Here is a 25,902-nt window from a genome sequence, read left to right on the forward strand (position 1 = left end):
ATTCTTAACTTTTGGCTTGATGATTTTCGGCTATTCACTCTTGGAACTTTTTCTTTTCACTACTATCTGTTATCAATGTGAGGCTGAAACGAATTATAAGTGACCGTTCACTGTGTTATAATATGACTATCCAGCCGTTCTTTTGGTGACAAGTATAATGAATAAGCTTTTCAATCATTTTTTTCTTATTATCAAACTTACCGATTATTAATGCGAAGACCGAACTATTCAACCATTGTTGTGATGACTAAACCCTGAAAAATGGTTCAATCACCGAACTATAGAATTTTTATGCTTCAGCTCTACAACCAATGATGAAATGACCTACTCATTCACAAATGTCATAAATTATTTAACCAATCACTATCCATTACGCTAGTAACTAAACAGTTTTTGTTTAGAGAGTTCTAAAGACAGCAATATATCTCACTCCCAGCTCCTCATGCTCTTCCTCAGTACCTGCATTTCGTACTCAGGTCTTGTAAACACATTAGACAATAATTCATCAACATCTCTTTCCATTTCCAAGTCTCATTTACTTTCTTTGCGAGTATAATTTTAGGTCTTTTCGTAAACTATGAAACCATATCTGAATATTGTAAGTTTACAACATCTCTAAACTTGTGGTGGTAACACTATCTTTTATGGCCAGTCCTATCTGTATCCTTCGTCCTTACCTCACCTTAAAAGCTTTCCCATTCAACTCACCTAAACCAGCCTCATCCTACCACTCATTATCCTGCTACATCTCTTCCTCCTATTACATTCCTTCCATATTGAAGGTACACATTCTTTCCTCTTATGAAGCTTCCCTTCGTTTACTTCGAAAGAACACCTCTTTCTATCTTCATATCTTTTGCAGTATTATCTTCTTGATCTGACCCTTGTTCTTCGCACCCTCTCCTTCTCTCTTTCCCTTAGACCCAATTCTTCACTCCTCTTCAGACCTGCTTTTATTTCTTAGTCTGTAGCGTTACGTTGGGCTAGGCTGCATCATTAGGGCTGTGAATGCGTGTTGTCACTCAATGGTTTCCCTACGCCATTGTCTCCTTCTCACTTGTTGTTTTCCCTTTTCTCTCAGGTATAGGATACAAGCGTGTTGTGAGAAAGTCATCGCAGGTTAGAATGAATCGTAGCATAAAATGATCTTCATAATTACTAACTGCTTTAGTTAATGGGCACAAATTAAAATAAAAAGTAGAGGCTTGGTTGTTGGCAAGTATCATACCCGGGCCACTGTGTGCAAATTTTTCTCACTCTACCCAGCGTGGCTTTCCTGATTTAGTTAGTGTTGCAGCGCTTTAATGTATAGCACGAGGAGGAGAGGACTGGCGTACTGCCGACAGTAGTGAAGAAAAGACACGAGGTAGCACAAGCTTGTACTGCGACTAAAGTTTGGCTCTAAGCAGTGCTAAACGTAGTCCCAATAAAAGCTTGTTCTGCAACGTGTATCTTTTCTTCACTAATATAGTTAAAAGCTTAGTAGAGTCGCAGGAAGATTTCAAGTAGATGTGAGACTAAGGGTTCCCATGATAAGTGAACTCGTATTAAGCTATAATACAAAGAAGTTCTTTGTACGTTAGAAATTAAAGTTATTGATATTTACAATAAATTTGCTTGTAATGCTATCATTAGAATACTTATCAATTAGAATCAACAGAAGATACCTTAAAATAATTTTAATTCATTAAGTTTAAAAAGGGGAATAGAGTTTAATAAAAAAACACTGTGCAGTCTTATTTTAAACATAAATGATATTTACATATTTATTTAATCTTGGCTCTTATAGAAGGTTAATCTATATTTTTTGTGACAACTTTAATCGAGAACGATCAGTCATTCACGAATCATGAGCAGTGCTGGAAATATCTATATAATAAACGTGTTTTGGCAACTTAATATGCTTGTCTTCCGATAATTCAATATTAATAATATATAAGAACTTAACATCATTACAATAGTAACCTATTTGTCATCTAAAATATGGACTTCTATACGTCTTATTAATTTAATTAAATATCCTTAATTTACCACTGAGTTCCATCTTATGATAACCAAGAATTAATGTTGATGCCTCATTGCTATCATGAGTGAAACTAAGAAATACCAGCAGTTGAAACGAAGATTATTATTGATGTCTCAAACAATATTCTCATTCACAAGTTCTGACACCTAGCCCAAGGTAGCAAGTACGCCATTACACCTTTATGCCCCTCCAAGCAGCAGCCTGCCCCCAGTGCCCCTACATTAGGCTTACATCGCTGCTCACCATTCCGGCTTCTTGGCAAGAGTTTGGAGATCTTATTTCTAAAGGTTCTTGGATCGAAGTATAGGTACGCAAACTGAATCTCAAGCGAGTACTCTAGATAGGCTCCGATTTCATTTGCTTTCTTAAAAACTAGTGATTTTTTCTCTTTATTTTAGGGGGAATTCCATCTTAGTTTTTCTTAGGTTTAATATATATAAAATTTGGATATAGACGCATCATTTTTTATAAAAGTAGTTTTGTGGTGGATCATGCCATGCCAGTGTCGACACAAACTCTTCAAATAACTGACCTCCTACATGTGTTAAGGGTTTTAACAACAGAACTTTGATTGTGACGTTTGTACACCATTATTCATACATAATAAAATTAAACTTTGGTTATCTAGACAACTGAAAGTTAAGATAAACTTGCGAATGATGGTAATTTTTTATTATTCTTATTCTTATTAAAATGTTTTTATTACTTACGTATATATATATATATATATATATATATATATATATATATATATATATATATATATATATATGTCTATATATATATATATATATATATATATATATATATATATATATATATATATATGTATATATATATATATATATATATATATATATATATATATATATATATATATATATATATATATATATATATATATATATATATATATATATATATATATATATATGTATATATATATATATATAGGGAGATACCACCTCTGGAACTGGATTGGGGACCCTCATCCTCATCGAGGTTCTCCCTGGATCTGTTTGAATATTTTCTTCTCCTAACACCCTTTATATTCTATATTCTATGTGAACTTTATTTAAAAACAAAATACATTTCAAAAAATACGGTGGGGAATAGAACAACTTAAATAACATCTCAGAGCCTACATCTCGAACAGTTTGTCCAGCTCCCCGGCGGTGGGCCGCGTGCCCAGAATGCTGCAGGCATTTACCCTCTGGATCGCAACACTGAGTCTCTGAAAGAGGAAGTTGGCCGCTCTATGATCCTTAGTTTCTGTGACGAGCTTTAGGCCCAGCTCTTTGAGGAACTTTAGAGCACACTTGTCCCAAGCTCCAAGGGCATACAAACCCTACTGGGATAAAATTATAGCAAGAGGGCAGGCCTTCATATTTACGGATCTTCTGGGTCTCCCTGCAGCTGGTGGTTCCACCCCCTTCAGCTTCAGAGTATGGCAAGTAGGTGTCTGCCAAAGGAAATCTCCTAAATGTTTGGAAAGGAAATCTCCTAAATGTTTTGCCTTCACCGCTAGGAGACGAGATTTGTCCTTTCCTGAAGCGTTGGTGAGCATTGTGTTGGCGATTTTTTCCATTATCGGTTTGTCCCAGTGGGACTGTTTATTCTCTTTGGGAGGAACTGGTCTTCTTGAGGGGTCTACAAGGGTGTCCCACAGCATGGCTGCTTCAATAAACCTGGGGTTTTGAGCTTCTACCGCACCTCTCAAGCGTTCGGAGATAATCTTCTTGACTAGTCCATTGGATGTCAAGACAGAAAGGCAGGTAAAACTACCTGAGTTGCCTTGCGAACCCCTACACCTCCCAGTCACAATGGAAGAATTGCCTGATTCCATTGCTGGTCTTTCTTTGACAGATTCAGGGCCTTCTTAAAGACTGATCTTAGAAGCGAGTCATATTAGTTGAGTGTTGGGCTGTCAAAAGTGAGAGAGTCTTGGCAGAGTAAGACACCGTATGAAGATATAGAGGCCATCATGGGCATCGAGATCCATTATTCTCTCCTTCATTCTCTTCAGGTCATTCAGTTTGTCCTTGAGGGTGCTCTTGGATGGAGTTGTAGTAGGAGCTTCGGGAAAGATTGTTCGCACAGCACTGATTATTTCCTGGTTTAGTGTGATGCTTTCACACTTGGGGGGATTGACGAACATGGGGCAAGTGTGTTCTAAAGTTCCTCAAAGAGCTGGGTGAAAAGCTTGTCATAGAAACTAAGGATCACAGAGCGGCCATCTTCCTCTTTCAGAGACTCAGTGTTGCGATCCAGGGGAAATGCCTGCAGCATTCTGGGAATGCGGCCCACCGCCGGGGAGCTGACAAAGTATTCGAGATGTAGGCTCTGAGACGTTATTTATGTTGTTCTATTCGTCATTGTATTTTTGTCAATGGATTTTGCCTTTAAATAAAGTTCACATAGAATATAGAATATAAGGGGTGGTAGGAAAATATTCAAACAGATCCAGGTAGAACCTCGAGTTTTCCCTGAAGTAAGTTTATTCTTTTCTCTGAGAATGAGGTTCCCAATCCAGTTCCAGAGGTGGTAAAAGGAATTGAAGCAACCCTCCTTTTAGCTTGCGTCTTACCTAATTAACTCCTGTTATCCTGGCGCTGTCTGTTCCTTACTGATTAAGCGCTTCCAAGTGGTTAATAATAATTATAATAATAATAATAATAATAATAATAATAATAATAATAATAATAATAGGGTTCAGACTCGTAAACGCAGGATTTTTTTCGGTTAATTTAAAAATATTGCATATTCTAGTGTGATTTATTTAATTCTTATTATTTAACTTTTTTTTCATTTCACTCATGTTGTGAAATTTAATAAGTTTTATGTACCATGACAAGTCTCTTTTTTAGCGTTGTAGTCGTAGCTTAACTAAACTTTAATTACGTTTAATACCTAAAACTTGACTAGATAGTGTTAGTCAACTGTTATTACAGTTTATTCATAGGGAAACGCTGAACCCGCAAGAGTCACACCGGCAGCCAGGTTTGATTCGAGGAAGAAAACAGGTAGATACATGGGTTTAGTTAATATTATCTTTAAAATACTGTTTAGTTATATCGGTTTTCTTATTCATGTATATTTTTTAATTATAATTTATTCATCATTTTTTGGATGGGCCTTTTTGATGCCGGTATGAATATTCTCTACCCCTTTCATTTTATTTACTTCTTAGTGCCTATAAATCGCTTAGCATTAATTCGACTTTTCGATGGAGAGACATTTAATTCAACAAATACTTTTGTCATATAGGGTTCACGTCACTTTATTCTTTTGTTAAATTTTGTTCCTTATGTAAAAAATATCGCTGAAGAGAAAACCCGTCCCTGTGGAAGTAAGGTCTAAGACTCAGTTTAGCCTGACACGCCACAGCTGTTGGAGCTTTGGTGGTATTGTAGTTAAGAGTCATATCGTCAGCCATGGTGGGCCTGCTTCCAGTGTAACCTTAATATATAGTAGAGAGAGTGCGCTTTCCCCCACTAGTGCCTGGTGTCTGTGAGTAGATATCGACGACGCCCACTTTCTGCCTTAGTGTATTCAGAGTAACATTTAGTCAATTTAGTCCTAGAGTTGAATATTCGTTGGCTGAAATACTGTGGTATATCATCAGATACAAGTGAATACATGAATTATATCAAAGCATAATGGAAAGAAAACATATCAATTAATATTGAATTATTTCCCTGATTATGGCTCCCCGTATAGAGGGATTACCTTGTAAGTAACACCATGTTAAACTATGGACATGCAGAGTTACGTCAGGGTTTATTGCATTTCACGGTCATGTTACAGAATATTTCGCTAGCCTTGTAGGAACAATTGCAGTAGAGGAATCACTGGATCCTGCCAGTGTTACTACTGTCATTTAACCCTGACTTAACGCTTGTGTCATGGTTCTAATCTTAATGTTGCCTCAGTGAACTATCCGCTTCGTTCCTTAGTCTTAATAAGTTTAATCCTTCCCCACCCCCACCACCCACCTGCCACGCAGAGGAGTTAGTAGCAGTAGCGTCACCCTCTTTTGCATCTATTCGCTGTACTAGAAACCCTGCAAGGAACCATCCTGGCCGATTTATGTTGCATGGGATGTACAGTCAGGGTTAAAAGTCCACTTACATATCTGTTTATACCGAGTCCTAAGTAGGTCCCAGCTGTTCCGAGTTTCTATCCGATAGTTCTTGGTCTCGGCATGTAATAAGACTTTTATCCATGACTGTACGGTGTCACAATATCTCACATCCCTGTAGACGGTTCATAAAGTGGAAGTCACAAATGTATGTTAATTCACGTAGAGTAGTAATTATCGTGCATTCTTTTATGTAAATGTTTGTCCAGATTCCTATGAAAAAAAAAGACACGAACGAAAATTTATCATAAAGCTGAATAGTGTAGTATATAGTTACGTTTGTAAGTGTAGCTTATATTCATTTGCATCTCATTATGAGGCGCTTATTTTATAAGTAGTACTTTACACACACACACACACACACACACACACACACACACACACACACACACACACACACACACACACACACACACACACACACACACACACACACACACACACACACACACACACACACACACACACACACATATATATATATATATATTTATATATATATATATATATACATATATATATATATATATATATATATATATATATATATATATATATATATATATATATATATATATATGCATAACAACCACTGTGAAATAATAGAGAAATTTCAAGCGCTTTCGTGACTACTCACATTATCAAGGAACTATGAAAGTAAAGCATCCAAGGAAGGTATATAAGGGGTCTGGCCAACACCTCACTATCAGATCCCACAACAGTTAAACACCTGACGCGCGCCGGCCCAACTGGAGAGGTCCTTCGTACAACCCACCAACAAACTATTCTACCCAAGAAATAAGAAATTTTAAAAATTATTATTTGTCCAGTGTATTATTAAATTCTTCCCAAATTCTGTTAATTATAAATGGATCTAATTTATATAAACCAAAGGAAATATTCATTACCTATTTCATAAATTTTGGATATTTCCTCATCTATGAACTCAGGACTACAAATTCGTAAAGCTCTCAAAAACATTGATGAGAAAACAGAGCTTTACGAATTTGTAGTCCTGAGTTCATAGATGAGGAAATATCCAAAATTTATGAAATAGGTAATGATTTAAAATACCCAAGAAATGTAATTGATAAATCTTTTAAAGTTGCTAGAAATACTTTTCACAATCCAAAAAGGGACAATCAGCCTTATTCAACTAAAAATATGTTGGTTCTCCCTTACCATGAAACCTTGGTTGATATGCCTTCTCTTCTTAAGACTTTTAATATTAAAGTTGTATTCAAAAATCTTGATACAGTAAAAAAAACTTTTGATAAAGAATTCCCCCCAAAATGCTGATGGATGTGTCTATAAGATTCCTTGTAAAATTTGCGATAAAGTTTATTACGGTCAAACTGGTAAAAATCTCGAACTAAGATTAAAACAACATAAATATAGCATTAGAACTGGACAAGATTCCAGTGCTCTATTTATTCATGTAAGAGATTTTAACCATCCAATTGATTTTCAAAAAGTTGAGAAAGTAGTATCAAGCAAGTCCATGGTCGACAGGAATATAATTGAATCTTGTTTCATAAAAAGCAGTTTTGACAATAATATGAATATTTCCTTTGGTTTATATAAATTAGATCCATTTATAATTAATAGAATTTGGGAAGAATTTAATAATACACTGGACAAATAATATTTTTTAAAATTTCTTATTTCTTGGGCAGAATAGTTTGTTGGTAGGTTGTGCGAAGGACCCGTCCAGTTGGGCCGGCGCGAGTCAGGTGTTTAACTGTTGTGGGATCTGATAGTGAGGTGTTGGCCAGACCGCTTATATACCTTCCTTGGATGCTTTACTTTCATAGTTCCTTGATAATGTGAGTAGTCACGAAAGCGCTTGGAATTTCTCAATTCTTTCACAGTAAACACCTGTTTACTGTGATCTTATTGCATATATATATATATATATATATATGTATATATATACATATATATATATATATACATATATATATATATATATTTTTCTATATATATATATATATGTATATATATATATATATATATATATGTATATATATATATGTATGTATATATATATATGTATATATATATATATATATATATATATATATATATATGTATGTATATATATATATATATATATATATATATATATATATATATATATATATGCAAAACAACCACTCTGAAAGAATAGAGAAATTCCAAGCGCTTTCGTGACTACTCACATTATCAAGGAACTATGAAAGTAAAGCATCCAAGGAAGCTATATAAGGGGTCTGGCCAGCACCTCACTATCAGATCCCACAACGGTTAAACACCTGACGCGCGCCGACCCAACTTGGATAGGTCCTTAGCACAACTCACCCACAAACTATTCTACCCAAGAAAATTTAAAAATTATTATTTGTCCAGTGTATTAAATTCTTCCCAAATTCTATTAATTATAAATGGATCTAATTTATATAAACCAAAGGAAATATTCATATTATTGTCAAAACTGCTTTTTATGAAACAAGATTCAATTATATTCCTGTCGACCATGGACTTGCTTGATACAACTTTCTCAACTTTTTGAAAATCAATTGGATGGTTAAAATCTCTTACATGAATAAATAGAGCATTGGAATCTTGTCCAGTTCTAATGCTATATTTATGTTGTTTTAATCTTAGTTCGAGATTTTTACCAGTTTGACCGTAATAAACTTTATCGCAAATTTTACAAGGAATCTTATAGACACATCCATCAGCATTTTGGGGGGAATTCTTTATCAAAAGTTTTTTTACTGTATCAAGATTTTTGAATACAACTTTAATATTAAAAGTCTTAAGAAGAGAAGGCATATCAACCAAGTTTTCATGGTAAGGGAGAACCAACATATTTTTAATTGATACAGTAAAAAAACTTTTGATAAAGAATTCCCCCCAAAATGCTGATGGGTGAGTTGTGCAAAGGACCTATCCAAGTTGGGTCGCCGCGCGTCACGTGTTTAACCGTTGTGGGATCTGATAGTGAGGTGCTGGCCAGACCCCTTATATAGCTTCCTTGGATGCTTTACTTTCATAGTTCCTTGATAATGTGAGTAGTCACGAAAGCGCTTGGAATTTCTCTATTCTTTCAGAGTGGTTGTTTTGCATATACATATATATATATATATATATATATATATATATATATATATATATATATATAAAAAAAAATATATATATATATATAAAAATATATATATATATATATATATATATATATATATATATATATATTAACTTTCTATACTGACCATTCAATTTTTTTTATTTTTTATTTGGTTCATTTTTTTTTTTTTTTTTTTTTTTTTTGCAATTTATGTTATTGCTTACATTACCAATGTTGTCATATCTCCGAATAGAATAGAGGTAAATTCCACTTGGAATTTAATTTGAAGCATTTTTCTTCAGAGAAATCAAAGGTGTAGGAATTAGAGTGTTGCCATTTTCCAACTTAATTTTGTCAAGTTATTTAGATGAAAATGCATTAGCATTCTTGGAGTAATTTAGCAATGCTTAATTTAAAAAAAAAACAGGAAAATCCACCAATTATTTTTAACAATAAACCGATTTATCGGACCCTTCCTCTAATTATTAGACTTGCTCGCCAGAGAGACAGGTATGTTACCTCAATGATGCACTTCATTTCTCATGTTTATTTATTACCAAGAAACTGGGATGTACACTCGTGTAGATTGACATGAAATGACGCTCACTCCATCTGTAAGTGCAATAAATCTATGTATTTGGAACGACAGTTTAAACTGGGGTATTGGTATGTAGCTTTAAAAGTAATAGCTCATTTTCTTTCTGCTTTTACACCTGAAATATTATATATTTATCAAAGTAAATTTTTAGTTGTAACATAATTAGCTTGATGGAATTAGATTATTTTGCTTCCTGTTCACGGAGTTAATTTGTTTTCGCTGAACACGTACGTGAAAGCTAATTTTTAACAGTAATATGCGTAACCATTCATTGTTTCTTTATTAAAGTGGAAATGGTTATGCCAACCGTTGCTACGTTATGCGATTAGGAACTGTATGATGAAAATAGATGTTAATCAGATTGGATAAAAATGAATGTGATGTAGACATCACGTGAAATTATTTGAGTTATAATGCATTTATTCACTTTGTTGAAGATTATGCAAAAAAACTGAATGTTTAATTAAGGTTGAAGTTAAAGGATGATAATTTAAGTTGATTTTGCATGTATGTAGGAGCATCTCTAATAGTGTATCTTCTTTCTATTGGAACTGCATTTCAGTTGTTTTTATGCATGCCTGAGTTGCAGTCCAGTCCACGAAAGCATTACCAATGGATAAGATTTTTAACAATGTATTGTAAAAAATGAATAATAGTGTTTTACATTTAGCTTGATTTTTGTTTAGTTTAATTGTTGCTGATCAATTCTTGCCGAGTTACGTCAGATATATTAATGAATTGAATAACCTTAATTTTAATGTTTTTTTTTTTTACATCTGTAATGGTAATGTTGCCCATCATTGGGGTTTGTCAAAATTTTGGACTACGCATGACGACTGTGTTAATGAGAAGGAAATGTTTCATATACATATATATAAAATGTGACAGGCCCTTAAACTCCCAATAAGTTTGTTGCCCTCCTTCCACAGTGTGAGCTGCAGAGACAGTAGTTTGTTTACCACTAGTCTCTCAGGCTAGTTAGTCCTCACTATCTGCATTTCACACTTCTTGCTTCTTGTCATTTTCATAATGCAACTATTGTCCTTAATTTTTAGAATAATACAGTGATTGATTATCATTGTTCATTAATTGTTCAGCACTTCAGCTTTGAATTTCAACTCATTTTTAAATCAATGCATTGATCTTGTGTCAGCAGAATTATATTCGGTCCAGCCCATCAAAACTATCCGCTAGTTTTTAGTAGTTCATATCTATCTTGCACTACTTTTCGCTATAAGTTGTAAAGTGATGTTAGAATAAATCTTTGAAGTTCGTGGATTGGTCAGCTAGTTAATCTACCACAGAAACAGTCTTTCATGATTGATATTATCAGTAACACAGTTTAAGTTGTCTTGCCTGTGTGTGACTTCAGGCCCAGCATGCTAGTCTTGGTATCATCCTCAAGCTTCTCTTTACAGACGGAGAGAAAACGGCCGGGTGGTCCTGCGGGCTCTGACGGCAGCGTCTGTGGCGGCATCGGGGACGTTCCTTCCGGCAACAGGAACTCACACGAAATGATGTCTTGTGCCAACTGCGGCAACTCCCAGTGCTCTCACGCCAATACGCCCAACAACTGTCCCAACGGAGAGGTACGAAATGATGTGTCTTCTAACAATAATACTGAAAATTTCTTTAGCACATGGCATAATAAAGACAAGATGCTACCTTATATCTCTCCTCTCCCCATGCTAGACACCGCTATGGAAGGTGTTCTTAAAATTAATGTTACAAATTTTTGCCTATTAATTCAATAAATAGGCTTTTTCTGGTAGAGGTTATATCTCCTGTGTTATTTTTTAATATGAAGATGACTTGTCTATTAAAGTAGAGATTATTTATGGAGACTATAGAGGTGAAGGTATGTGGTTAAAGACACATGAAGAAACCCTTACGACATTTTATGAAAGTTTTTTTTTACTACCCCTGGACCTAGTTCACTCTGTACGAGTGAATCAAGTCTCAGAATCGGAGCGTTTCCATAAATAAATACAATAAAATGTTTGCTCAGATGTTTTTACCCAGTGTTTGTCGGTATTACACACCAATGTATAAGTACATATATACCATGACCAACACTGTGTACCTTATTTATATATTGGTATATCCTAGCATTGTATTTATAATATATACTTGGCTTTCACTGCAGAGGTATAGGTAAATTACCTAATGTTTCATACGTTATGTTCCTATGTATGGTAAGTTTTGGATTTCTAACAGCAACATTTTCATTCTAAGCAGAGGAAATACCTTATGTGTCCATGTAGCTGAAGTATCATATATTCATACAGTAAACATTACAAATTGTTGTATAATGAAGAATTAATTTCTTCATAGAGAAAAGCTTCATACCAACATGCTATTAAAGCCTCAAACTAATCATGCTTTCGAAAGCCACTTATCATCATTATGTTTAAATGGTGTCACCCTAAGATCATATTCTAATTATCTGCGTCAAAATAATGCAGAAGACTTTAATTTAAATTTAAGCCAAATATATTTATTGTGAGGAAATTTAGGCCACATTCATTAATATGGATAAGAAACATTCACCGCTACTTTTGTTAACAAGTTCCGTTTCTTAATATTTTGAAGCTAACATTTCCTTAGTGCGGGAACTGTGGGTTCGGGTAGGTTGATGGAGTAAAGGAAAAAAGGGGTGTTGGGTAGAGCAGGGCGGAGAGAATGGGCAGGGTAACGGGCAGGGTGACCCTCTGGGTCCAAGGGCCGGGAATTAGTTGTGGGGGGTGAGGGTAAGGTGAGGCTCCTGATTCAGGGGCCTGGAGGTAAATTGGCTGGTCTGTGGAGCAAGGCTGTTCAAAACACAGTTTGCGTGGTATGAACCCGAGAAAGCAAGGTGTCATCTTGATTACAGAGTAATAATTGACATACATCGAACGAAGGATTTTATTTGGTTAGCTTAAATATCACACAACATACAGGTGCCAATACACACGCAGTATATCGTGTATTAGTTAACGCTATACATTTATAATGAATTCTTAATTCTCTCATAAAAGGAGCTAACAAGGATTTCTTTAGTACATATCGTATTTCGAAAGCAATAATTACCTCCAAGGTTCTTCCATGAATATATTAAGAGCGTGAAATATCGACAGAAACAAACACGTGAGTCATAGATCTGTTGCACAAAAATATATTCGCAAGTTTTATATATTTCTCAGCTCATTAGTTCATCTGTTTTTACTGTCTGGGAGAAATGAGTTAAGTATATTGCTACAGATTACACTTGTAAATGACTTTAAAAGAACCATAAATAATTACACCAATTATTTTCGTCTTTTCCAGGATGTGACTGTGACAGTAAGTATAAAATCAAACGTTCCAGATATCACTGGAGAGCTGCATGAGTTTCTCAGTGCTTGTTGTCAAGCTCGGAAAGGAAGTCTGCGCTTCCATAAATTTATTTACATTTTTCTCTCACGATGTCCCAGTTCCCCTCCTTACCTTAATCCATCTTTGTCATCTTTCCAGATTACTCCCTATGATATTTCCCTCTCTTTCTCACCTTGTTCCAGCCATCTCACATTGTTCCAACTTCATATTTCTTCAGCTCCATTACACTGTTCAATTTCCTTCGCATTGTTCCAGCTCCTCACATTGTTCCAGCTCCTCACGTTGTTCCAGCTACCTTCTTCATCTTGCTTCCTGTTCCTCATTACTCGCTTTCTCGTTTTAATTTTCAGGATGTAAGGGAAGCATTCTCAGACTGACCTTGTTTACCCTTTCAGTTACTGGCATGAGCATCCGCTGGGGAGAAGCACGGAAGGGGTATCAATCAGACTTCACCTGTAGGCTTGTCTTAAGGGAGAACTACAATATAGATGTGAAGCTCTGAGCTTGCTGTGTCCTTGCTTCCTGTTTATTGATGAAAATTTTTGCCTCCACGTTAAAGCTCGCCTCCCTGCAAAAATCTAACTCTTCCCTCATTAAAGTTTGCTTTCTCCCTATAAAAATTTGGTTCTTCCCTGTAAAAGTTTGATTCCTCCCTGTAAAATTTTGCCTCTGTGTAAAAGTTTCATTCCTCCCTGTAGAAAGTTGCCTCTTCGCTGCTAAATTTTGTTTCACTGTAAACATCTGTTACCCTATAAAAGTTGCCTCGTTGGAAAAGTTTGCCTCCATGGAAAAGATTGGTCCTTGCAAACTGGCCCTCCAGGAAAACGTTACCCCTGGAAAAATTTGCTCCAGCTGGAAACGTTTCGGTGGACGTCCGTCTTATTGGGATCCTGGATGTTTTTCATGCTTAAGTTTTAAATATGCAATGTCATGCTGACCTACTCATATTGTTAGCTTTTCATGTGTTAGCAGCAGACCGCCAGCTGCAGCTCTTTCCTCAACATAATGTCCAAGAGAGTCACGTGATTTCTCGCATGTAGTAAGGTTGATTTCTGGTTTATATACAGTATCTCATAGTGTTAGATCACATTTTTGCTAGGAGATCTGATTGTAATTTCCTTCTTTTCGAACCCAGTTACTAGCGATCAACAGCTGGAACCATAAGTAATGGGAATATATTTTCGGGTAACTTAAGGTTTGGAAGCCACGCCATTGCCAGGAGCTAGAACCCAATCTTTTGAAAAGATACTAAAATTTTAGTTCATTTGTGTTCACTTGAACAGAGCAGTGTGAGCAGGTCGTTGTTCAGTTACTCAGTCTTAATAATCCCGTGAACTGGAGCCCAGCCCTCTAAGTCATGTTTTAAAATTTTGGATGAGTGGTTTGATGTGTTTTTACGATACTTATTTTTTTATATTTTAAAAAATAATATTCAAATATACTGAATCGATTGGATCTGAACACTCGCAGGATGGCCAGGAGCTACAGGTCTTCCCTTTCATTCATAGATAATGTTTTTGGGTGAGTATGTCAGGTCTTGACATACTCACATCATTAGCAGAGCCTGAAGCTATGACTTAACACTTTTAAAAAGGCGCGAGAGCTGGAGCTCAGCCCTGTCACATACTACTAAAATTCTGTATCAATCGATCAAGCATTGTTCGATTAATATTTATTTAACATTCATAAATAACAAAAAGGCACAATACCGTGACTGGAACGATACACAAATAACCCGCACATAAAAGAGAGAAGCTTACGACGACGTTTCGGTCCGACTTGGACCATTGACAAAGTCACACTGTGTGACTTTGTCAATGGTCCAAGTCGGACCGAAACGTCGTCGTAAGCTTCTCTCTTTTATGTGCGGGTTATTTGTGTATTTAACATTCCACTGAAGCTATCAATACTTATCATGGACGCCATGAACCAATACTGCTCCAGATGTTGCTAGTCAAGCCGAGGAATGTAATATATTTTAATGGATTTTAGGGGGTGTTAATCTCTCAAATTTTAAGGTTGAAAATGTGCTCAACTTTCTTTATATTAAATTGTTTAGGGGGATACTTTATGTAATAAAAAAAATGCGATGTAAAGGAAACTCGCAGAACTAAAAAAAAATCCGTTTCATTGTGTTAAATAAACATAATATTGAAAAGTTTAAAATATATATAATGATAAGTACTTACAAAATTAATTAGGTGAGTTGGTCAACTGTGGCGCTATTAAACGCGGCCATCCTGAGATTTTTGCAAAATATTTTTTTTATATATAATTATTTAGTACACACGAGCTACTAGGCCCTCCATAGGGCCTAACCAACTCCTCATCAATACCAATCTTAAAGTGACTTACGCCATTGTTCTACCAGTTTCAAATCAGCTCAATGTAAAAAAAACAAATCATACAGCAAGTACCCATTTGGATTTTAAGTCATGTGCCCGTTATATAAAAGTTTTGAACCGTCTGTTTTAGGAAAAGAACTGGCTTGAGTTAAATTTAACGGCAGGTTTCACTTCACTTCGTTGAGTAGTAAAAGGTTTCCCTGGTACCTATGTTCTTCCACTGAAGGCTTTGTTTACCTGTAGTGAGTTTCAGACGGACTAGCTACTGCGACGTCGTAGGCTAGTTGCACTGCCATGTGTCTAGCAGTACGCCTCCATGTGTCCAACAACAGCTACACTGCTATGTGTCCAGAACTAATTGTTCTGCAATATGTCCAACAATCAATTTGCCTTCGTAAACAAAAAAATAATCAAAATATTTTTTTAACGAAAAATGGAAGATATTCAACAGTAAAGATCAGTCAAAAACTCTACGGATGTGTCATGCCTAGTTTCATTACACTGATCAAATATTTTGATTATTTTACAAGGTTTAATTATAGCTTCTGGGCCTCTGGAGGGTGTTAATATACATATTCTGTCTCGAGTGTGTTGATCGACAGCTCCTGGGTCTTTTTGAAGGTGTTAAGCTAAGGGTGCGAGGCTTCTTGAGCGTAATGAGCTTAAGCTCTGGAGTCTTATGAAGATGTTGATCTTCAACTAATGTACCTCTCGGGAAGGTGAAGTTATACCTATCAAGTATCCTGAAGACGTTGAGCAGCAGCAAGCACCTTAGTGCATGCCTCCAGCATGCCTCCAGCATCAACTGAGGTGCAAAGACCGTGGAGACGGTGGAATATACTATCGTATGGCGCAGTGTCTGTAATGTACTTAGTTTATTTTATTGATTATTTTATTCATGATACAAGATTACGAAATCTTGTATCATGAAGACGTCATGCAAATTAAATGTGTGGGTCTCAAAATCGGTCTATTTTCTCGTGTCTTTACCTAAACATTATAAACCCCATTAGGGCTCACTTTTGAACCTTCTTGGAGGCTCACTTTAGATCTCCATCATGGGATTTCTTCTGAACTCCGTCATTGGCTCATTTCTTAATCCATCGTAAATTCTCTTTTGCACCAGTAATGTTCTTTATTTCAAATTCATCATCGAGTCAGTCATGAACCTCATCGTACGCTCACTTTATTAACATCATAAATTTCTTGAAGCCATGATAGGTTTCACTTTTGAAATCTATCATGCGCTTTTAAACCCATTCTGACCTCATTTTTGAGCTCAGTATGCAGCTGGGGTCAGGAACCAGCCATGACTGGGTTACTGTATCATACATCAATAGAGAGTGGATGATTAAATTAATATTTGCCGCTGAGCTTCTTAGTGCCTGATTTCGCTGGCTGGTGATCGCTGTCGTGAAAATTAATCTTTAAAATGTCTTTAAATTACTGTAACAGAAAAAAAATTGTATTAAACCACCAGAATTTTAAAAAAAATTCTGTGACGTATCGGGGTTTTGTTCGTCAGGAAACCGGAGCTGTTTTCTTTTTCTTATACTGGGTGTAAATCTTTTATATCGTATCTTATTATGTGATATATAATATTTTCCCGGGCGTAGCTGAAAATTCAACAGAAGATCTGTGTCAAAACTTTCAGTCACTGGTCCTTTCTATGATTTAGACCAACGTTAGTGAGAAATTTCATGTTTCTCACCAGAAATCCCCTGCCAAGACTATCCAGAGGTTATATTAGATAAAGTTTGTCAAGAAACAGGACAAGTGTTTCCTGGCGTGGGTCTTAATTATATTATGACCTGTAGCTGGAACTTTCGGTCACCTGATCAAGGCCTTCCGCTGGCTTACTGGTCCATCTCTTTAAAAATTATTGCTATTATTAAACCTGACTCGTCAGAGAATAATAACTTGAGACACAGTTCACTGTACTGCGCACCATAACTGACTCTTCATTTGCCAAACTGTGACATACTTACGACTAACTAATGTATTTCATCTTGATACTAACTGGATATTTGGCAACTGAAAGTAGCAATATTTCGTATATTCAGATATGTCTACTTACTGTGTCTTGTAAATTACAGTAAATTTTTCAGCTATTTATTTAACTGTGTTCAGTTTTGTATATTCAGATCTATCTACTTATGTGGTATACCATAAATAATTCATGTTGTTAATGCAGTTAAGAAAAATAAAAGTATACACTAGATGTGAATATCAGGTTCTGATCCATCAGGAGGCCTGGTCACAGACCGGGCCGCGGGGGGCGTTGACCCCCGGAACTCTCTCCAGGTAAACTCCAGGTCCACGTAACAATAGTACGCAGCGATATACTTTATAGTTTGGGGCTACTAGAGAATAGAAGAATGGAAAAAAACATACAATATACTCTATCAGAAAATAGCTTATATTTATATTTTTTTTTAATTCTGAAGTTTTTGTATTGACATTCATACAGATTTCATGATGAAAAATACTGGTCCTTATTGCAGAATCATATCTATATATTTTTTAAGTATTATAATAATTATGAAATATATCCAATGCGATGGGAGAGGGGGAAGACAGGGTGTCATCATTTTGGTGAAGGGCTCTTGATCCAAGGAATTGCAATTACCCTTCGTGAATCCAGTACAGGGAAGAACGGTGGAGGATGAGGAGGAGTTTGAGGTAACCAATCCTTTTGCCTGGAGTCGATGTGTTCAGTCCATCAATCGAGAAAAGTACAACATATGCGCCTATTAGGAGCGATGTGCTGTAGTCAGATAAGGTAAAGCAGTAGTAGGCAGAGTCACCAGTGGAAAAATCCACTAGTGGAAGTTGGTCATCCCTATAACTTAGCTAACCTCTGAAGACTTCCCTGCTTAAGAAAACAAACAAGTTGTTGTTAAGACCGACAAAGTTTGCATAAATGGTTTAGAGATCCCACAAGTTGATAAATGAAACATTTATGTAACATATATGTGCATTTATTCCGGAAACGTTTCTCCAGCCAGTAGTGAAACGTTTGCTGAATAAAAATACCCAAATGCTGCACTATAGTTTCATTTACAAAAATTATAATAATAATAATAATAATAATAATAATAATAATAATAATAATAATAATAATAATAATAATAATAATAATAATAATAATAATAATAATAATACATAATAATATTAAAAAAATCTAAAAAAGTCGTCTCTCTTATGTGCTGATAATCAGAAAACTTCTTTAACTTTATCGTCAATGATTGGAAGGGTATCTTCAGCAGTGATTGGAAGAGTATCTTCAGCAGTGATGGGAAGAGTATCTTCAGCAGTGATTGGAAGGGTATCTTCAGCAGTGATTGGAAGAGTATCTTCAGTAGTGACTAGAAGAGTATCTTCAGCAGTGATTGGAAGAGTATCTTCCGCAGTGATGGGAAGAGTATCTTCAGCAGTGACTGGAAGGGTATCTTCATCAGTGATTGGAAGAGTATCTTCAGCAGTGATTGGAAAAGTATCTTCAGCAGTGATTGGAAGGGTATCTTCAGCAGTGATTGGAAGAGTATCTTCAGCAGTGATTGGAAGAGTATCTTAAGCAGTGATTGGAAGAGTATCTTCAGCAGTGACTGGAAGAGTATCTTCAGCAGTGACTGGAAGAGTATCTTCAGCAGTGACTGGAAGAGTATCTTCAGCAGTGATTGGAAGAGTATCTTCAGCAGTGATTGGAAGACTATCTTCAGCAGTGATTGGAAGACTATCTTCAGCAGTGATTGGAAGAGTATCTTAAGCAGTGATTGGAAGACTATCTTCAGCAGTGATTGGAAGAGTATCTTCAGCAGTGACTGGAAGGGTATCTTCAGCAGTGATTGGAAGAGCATCTTCAGCAGTGACTGGAAGGGTATCTTCAGCAGTGATTGGAAGAGTATCTTCAGCAGTGACTGGAAGACTATCTTCAGCAGTGATTGGAAGAGTATCTTCAGCAGTGACTGGAAGAGTATCTTCAGCAGTGACTGGAAGAGTATCTTCAGCAGTGATTGGAAGAGTATCCTCAGCAGTGATTGGAAGAGTATCTTCAGCAGAGATTGGAAAAGTATCTTCAGCAGTGACTGGAAGAGTATCTTCAGCAGTGATTGGAAGAGAATCTTCAGCAGTGATTGGAAGAGTATCTTCAGCAGTGATTGGAAGAGTATCTTCAGCAGTGATTGGAAGAGTATCTTCAGCAGTGACTGGAAGGGTATCTTCAGCAGTGATTGGAAGGGTATTTTCAGCAGTGATTGGAAGAGTATCTTCAGCAGTGATTGGAAAAGTATCTTCAGCAGTGATTGGAAGAGTATCTTCAGCAGTGATTGAAGAGCATCTTCAGCAGTGATTGGAAGAGTATCTTCAGCAGTGACTGGAAGGGTATCTTCAGCAGTGATTGGAAGGGTATTTTCAGCAGTGATTGGAAGTGTATCTTCAGCAGTGATTGGAAGAGTATCTTCAGCAGTGATTGGAAGACTATCTTTAGCAGTGATTGGAAGACTATCTTCAGCAGTGCTTGGAAGAGTATCTTCAACAGTGATTGGAAGAGTATCTTCAACAGTGACTGGAAGGGTATCTTCAGCAGTGACTGGAAGGGTATCTTCAGCAGTGACTGGAAGAGTATCTTCAGCAGTGACTGGAAGAGTATCTTCAGCAGTGACTGGAAGGGTATTTTCAGCAGTGACAGGAAGGGTATCTTCAGCAGTGACTGGAAGGGTATCTTCAGCAGTGACTGGAAGGGTATATTCAGCAGTGATTGGAAGGGTATCTTCAGCAGTGAATGGAAGGGTATCTTCAGCAGTGACTGGAAGGGTATATTCAGCAGTGATTGGAAGGGTATATTCAGCAGTGATTGGAAGGGTATATTCAGCAGTGATCGGAAGGGTATATTCAGCAGTGATTGGAAGGGTATATTCAGCAGTGATTGGAAGGGTATATTCAGCAGTGATTGGAAGGGTATCTTCAGCAGAGATTGGAAGGTTATCTACAGCAGTGATTGGAAGGGTATCTTCAGCAGTGATTGGAAGGGTACCTTCGACAGTGATTGGAATGGTCTCTTCATCAGTGATTGGAAGGGTATCTTCAACAGTGATTGTAAGGGTATCTTCAGCAGTGACTGGAAGGGTATCTTCAACAGTGATTGGATGAGTATCTTCAACAGTGATTGGAAGGGTATCTTCAACAGTGATTGGAAGGGTATCTTCAGCAGAGATTGGAAGGGTATCTTCAGCAGTGATTGGAAGGGTATCTCCAGCAATGATTCGAAGGGTATCTCCAACAGTGATTGTAAAAGTATCTTCAGCAGTGATTGGAAGGGTATCCTCAAAAGTGATTGAAAGGGTATGCTCAGCAGTGATTGGAAGGGTATTTTCAGCAGTGACTGGAAGGGTATCTTCAGCAGTGATTGGAAGGGTATCTTCAGCAGTGATTGGAAGGGTATCTTCAGCAGTGATTGGAAGGGTATATTCAGCAGTGATTGGAAGGGTATCTTCAGCAGTGATTGGAAGGGTATCTTCAGCAGTGATTGGAAGGGTATCTTCAGCAGTGATTGGAAGGGTATCTTCAACAGTGATTGGAAGGGCATCTTTAGCAGTGATGGAAAGAGTATGTTCAGCAGGGATTGGAAGGGTATCTTCAGCAGTGATTGGAAGGATATCTTAAGCAGTGATTGGAACGGTATCTTCAGCAGTGATGGAAAGGGTATGTTCAGCAATGATTGGAAGGATATCTTCAGCAGTGATTGGAAGGGTATCTTCAGCAGTGATTGGAAGGGTATCTCCAGCAGTGATTGGAAGGGTATCTTCAGCAGTGATTGGATGGGTATGTTCAGCAGTGACTGGAAGGGTATCTTCAGCAGTGATTGGAAGGGAATATTCAGCAGTGATTGGCAGGGTGTCTTCAGCAATGATTAGAAGGGTATATTCAGCAGTGATTTGAAGGGTATCTTCAGCAGTGATTGGAAGTGTATCTTCAGCAGTAATTGGAAGGTATCTTCAGCAGTGATTGGAAGGGTATCTTCAGTAGTGATGGAAGGGTATCTCCAGCAGTGATTGGAAGAGTATCGTCAGCAGTGATTGGAAGACTATCTTTAGCAGCGATTGGAAGACTATCTTCAGCAGTGCTTGGGAGAGTATCTTCAGCAGTGACTGGAAGGGTATCTTCAGCAGTGACTGGAAGAGTATCTTCAGCAGTGACTGGAAGAGTATCTTCAGTAGTGACTGGAAGGGTATTTTCAGCAGTGACTGGAAGGGTATCTTCAGCAGTGACTGGAAGGGTATCTTCAGCAGTGACTGGACGGGAATCTTCAGCAGTGACTGGAAGGGTATCTTCAGCAGTGACTGGAAGGGTATATTCAGCAGTGATTGGAAGGGTATCTTCAGCAGTGAATGGAAATGTATCTTCAGCAGTGACTGGAAGGGTATATTCAGCAGTGATTGGAAGGGTATATTCAGCAGTGATTGGAAGGGTATATTCAGCAGTGATCGGAAGGGTATATTCAGCAGTGATTGGAAGGGTATATTCAGCAGTAATTGGAAGGGTATATTCAGCAGTGATTGAAAGGGTATCTTCAGCAGAGATTGGAAGGTTATCTACAGCAGTGATTGGAAGGGTATCTTCAGCAGTGATTGGAAGGGTACCTTCGACAGTGATTGGAATGGTCTCTTCATCAGTGATTGGAAGGGTATCTTCAACAGTGATTGGAACGGTATCTTCAGCAGTGACTGGAAGGGTATCTTCAACAGTGATTGGATGAGTATCTTCAACAGTGATTGGAAGGGTATCTTCAACAGTGATTGGAAGGGTATCTTCAGCAGAGATTGGAAGGTTATCTTCAGCAGTGATTGGAAGGGTATCTCCAGCAATGATTCGAAGGGTATCTCCAACAGTGATTGGAAAAGTATCTTCAGCAGTGATTGGAAGGGTATCCTCAAAAGTGATTGAAAGGGTATGCTCAGCAGTGATTGAAAGGGTATTTTCAGCAGTGACTGGAAGGGTATCTTCAGCAGTGATTGGAAGGGTATCTTCAGCAGTGATTGGAAGGGTATCTTCAGCAGTGATTGGAAGGGTATATTCAGCAGTGATTGGAAGGGTATCTTCAGCAGTGATTGGAAGGGTATCTTCAGCAGTGATTGGAAGGGTATCTTCAGCAGTGATTGGAAGGGTATCTTCAACAGTGATTGGAAGGGCATCTTCAGCAGTTATGGAAAGAGTATGTTCAGCAGGGATTGGAAGGGTATCTTCAGCAGTGATTGGAAGGATACCTTAAGCAGTGATTGGAACGGTATCTTCAGCAGTGATGGAAAGGGTATGTTCAGCAATGATTGGAAGGATATCTTCAGCAGTGATTGGAAGGGTATCTTCTGCAGTGATTGGAAGGGTATCTCCAGCAGTGATTGGAAGGGTATCTTCAGCAGTGATTGGATGGGTATGTTCAGCAGTGACTGGAAGGGTATCTTCAGCAGTGATTGGAAGGGAATATTCAGCAGTGATTGGCAGGGTGTCTTCAGCAATGATTAGAAGGGTATATTCAGCAGTGATTTGAAAGGTATCTTCAGCAGTGATTGGAAGTGTATCTTCAGCAGTAATTGGAAGGTATCTTCAGCAGTGATTTGAAGGGTATCTTCAGTAGTGATGGAAGGGTATCTCCAGCAGTGATTGGAAGAGTATCGTCAGCAGTGATTGGAAGACTATCTTTAGCAGTGATTGGAAGACTATCTTCAGCAGTGCTTGGGAGAGTATCTTCAATAGTGATTGGAAGAGTATCTTCAGCAGTGACTGGAAGGGTATTTTCAGCAGTGACTGGAAGGGTATCTTCAGCAGTGACTGGAAGAGTATCTTCAGCAGTGACTGGAAGAGTATCTTCAGTAGTGACTGGAAGGGTATTTTCAGCAGTGACTGGAAGGGTATCTTCAGCAGTGACTGGAAGGGTATCTTCAGTAGTGACTGGAAGGGTATTTTCAGCAGTGACTGGAAGGGTATCTTCAGCAGTGACTGGAAGAGTATCTTCAGCAGTGACTGGAAGAGTATCTTCAGTAGTGACTGGAAGGGTATTTTCAGCAGTGACTGGAAGGGTATCTTCAGCAGTGACTGGAAGGGCATCTTCAGCAGTGACTGGACGGGAATCTTCAGCAGTGACTGGAAGGGTATCTTCAGCAGTGACTGGAAAGGTATATTCAGCAGTGATTGGAAGGGTATCTTCAGCAGTGACTGGAAGGGTATATTCAGCAGTGATTGGAAGGGTATATTCAGCAGTGATTGGAAGGGTATATTCAGCAGTGATTGGAAGGGTATCTTCAGCAGAGATTGGAAGGTTATCTACAGCAGTGATTGGAAGGGTATCTTCAGCAGTGATTGGAAGGGTATCTTCGACAGTGATTGGAATGGTCTCTTCATCAGTGATTGGAAGGGTATCTTCAACAGTGATTGGAAGGGTATCTTCAGCAGTGATTGGAAGGGTATCTTCAACAGTGATTGGATGAGTATCTTCAACAGTGATTGGAAGGGTATCTTCAACAGTGATTAGAAGGGCATCTTCAGCAGTGATTGGAAGGGTATCTTCAGCAGTGATTGGAAGGGTGTCTTCAGCAGTGACTGGAAGGGTATCTTCAACAGTGATTGGAAGGGTATCTTCAGCAGTGATTGGAAGGGTATCTTCAGCAGTGATTGGAAGGGTATCTTCAGCAATGATTCGAAGGGTATCTTCAACAGTGATTGGAAGGGTATCTCCAACAGTGATTGGAAAAGTTTCTTCAGCAGTGATTGGAAGGGTATCCTCAAAAGTGATTGAAAGGGTATGCTCAGCAGTGATTGGAAGGGTATTTTCAGCAGTGACTGGAAGGGTATCTTCAGCAGTGATTGGAAGGGTATCTTCAACAGTGATTGGAAGGGTATCTTCAGCAGTGATTGGAAGGGTATATTCAGCAGTGATTGGAAGGGTATATTCAGCAGTGATTGGAAGGGTATCTTCAGAAGTGATTGGAAGGGTATCTTCAGCAGTGATTGGAAGGGTATCTTCAGCAGTGATTGGAAGGGTATCTTCAACAGTGATTGGAAGGGTATCTTCATCAGTGATGGAAAGAGTATGTTCAGCAGTGATTGGAAGGGTATCTTCAGCAGTGATTGGAAGGGTATCTTAAGCAGTGATTGGAAGGGTATCTTCAGCAGTGATGGAAAGGGTATGTTTAGCAATGATTGGAAGGATATCTTCAGCAGTGATTGGAAGGGTATCTTCAGCAGTGATTGGAAGGGTATCTTCAGCAGTGATTGGAAGGGTATCTTCAGCAGTGATTGGAAGGGTATGTTCAGCAGTGACTGGAAGGGTATCTTCAGCAGTGATTGGAAGGGAATATTCAGCAGTGATTGGCAGGGTATCTTCAGCAATGATTAGAAGGGTATATTCAGCAGTGATTGGAAGGGTATCTTCAGCAGTGATTGGAAGTGTATCTTCAGCAGTGATTGGAAGGGTATCTTCAGCAGTGATTGGAAGGGTATCTTCGGTAGTGACGGAAGGGTATCTTCAGCAGTGATTGGAAGAGTATCTTCAGCAGTGATTGGAAGGGTATCTTCAGCAGTGATGGAAAGGGTATGTTCAGCAGTGATTGGAAGGGTATCTTCAGCAGTGATTGGAAGGATATCTTCAGCAGTGATTGGAAGGGTATCTTCAGCAGTGATTGGAAGGGTATCTTCAGTAGTGATTGGAATAGTATCTTCAACAGTGATTGGAAGGGAATCTTCAACAGTGATTGGAAGGGTATGTTCAGCAGTGATTGGAATTGTATATTCAGCAGTGATTGGGAGGGTATCTTCAGCAGTGATTGGAAGGGTATCTTCATCAGTGACTGGAAGGGTATCTTCAGCAGTGGTTGAAAGGGTATCTTCAGCAGTGATTGGAAGGGTATCTTCAACAGTGATTGGAAGGGCATCTTCAGCAGTGATTGGAAGGGTATCTTTAGCAGTGATGGAAAGGGTATCTTCAGCAGTGATTGTAAGGGTATCTTCAGCAGTGATTGGAAGGGTATCTTCAGCAGTGATTCGAAGGGTATCTTCAGCAGTGATTGGAAGGGTATCTTCAATAGTGATTGGAAGGGTATCTTCAACAGTGATTGGAAGGGTATCTTCAACAGTGATTGGAAGGTTATGTTCAGCAGTGATTGGATGGGTATCTTCAGCAGTGATTGGGAGGGTATTTTCAGCGGTGATTGGAATGGTATCTTCAGCAGTGACTGGAAGGGTATCTTCAGCAGTGGTTGGAAGGGTATCTTCAGCAGTGATTGGAAGGGTATCTTCAGAAGTGTTTGGAAGGGTATCTTCAGCAGTGATTGGAAG

The 25,902-nt window shown here is 37.8% G+C and overlaps 1 protein-coding gene across 11 annotated transcripts in view; it reads left to right on the forward strand.

The window, feature by feature from the left end:
- Positions 1-25,902, forward strand: part of LOC128700397 (pH-sensitive chloride channel 1) — a 658,890-nt gene that overhangs the window by 621,316 nt on the left and 11,672 nt on the right. For 9 of the 11 annotated variants that reach the window (XM_070087056.1, XM_053793636.2, XM_053793602.2 and 6 more), the window contains 2 exons: positions 11,293-11,463; positions 13,181-13,195. In XM_070087056.1, coding sequence (XP_069943157.1) covers positions 11,293-11,463; positions 13,181-13,195 — 186 coding nt within the window. The remainder of the gene's footprint in view (positions 1-11,292; positions 11,464-13,180; positions 13,196-25,902) is intronic. The other 2 variants (XM_053793657.2, XM_053793629.2) reach the window with 1 other exon arrangement.

This window comes from Cherax quadricarinatus, chromosome 20, assembly GCF_038502225.1.
Source record: "Cherax quadricarinatus isolate ZL_2023a chromosome 20, ASM3850222v1, whole genome shotgun sequence".
Lineage (NCBI taxonomy): Eukaryota > Metazoa > Arthropoda > Malacostraca > Decapoda > Parastacidae > Cherax > Cherax quadricarinatus.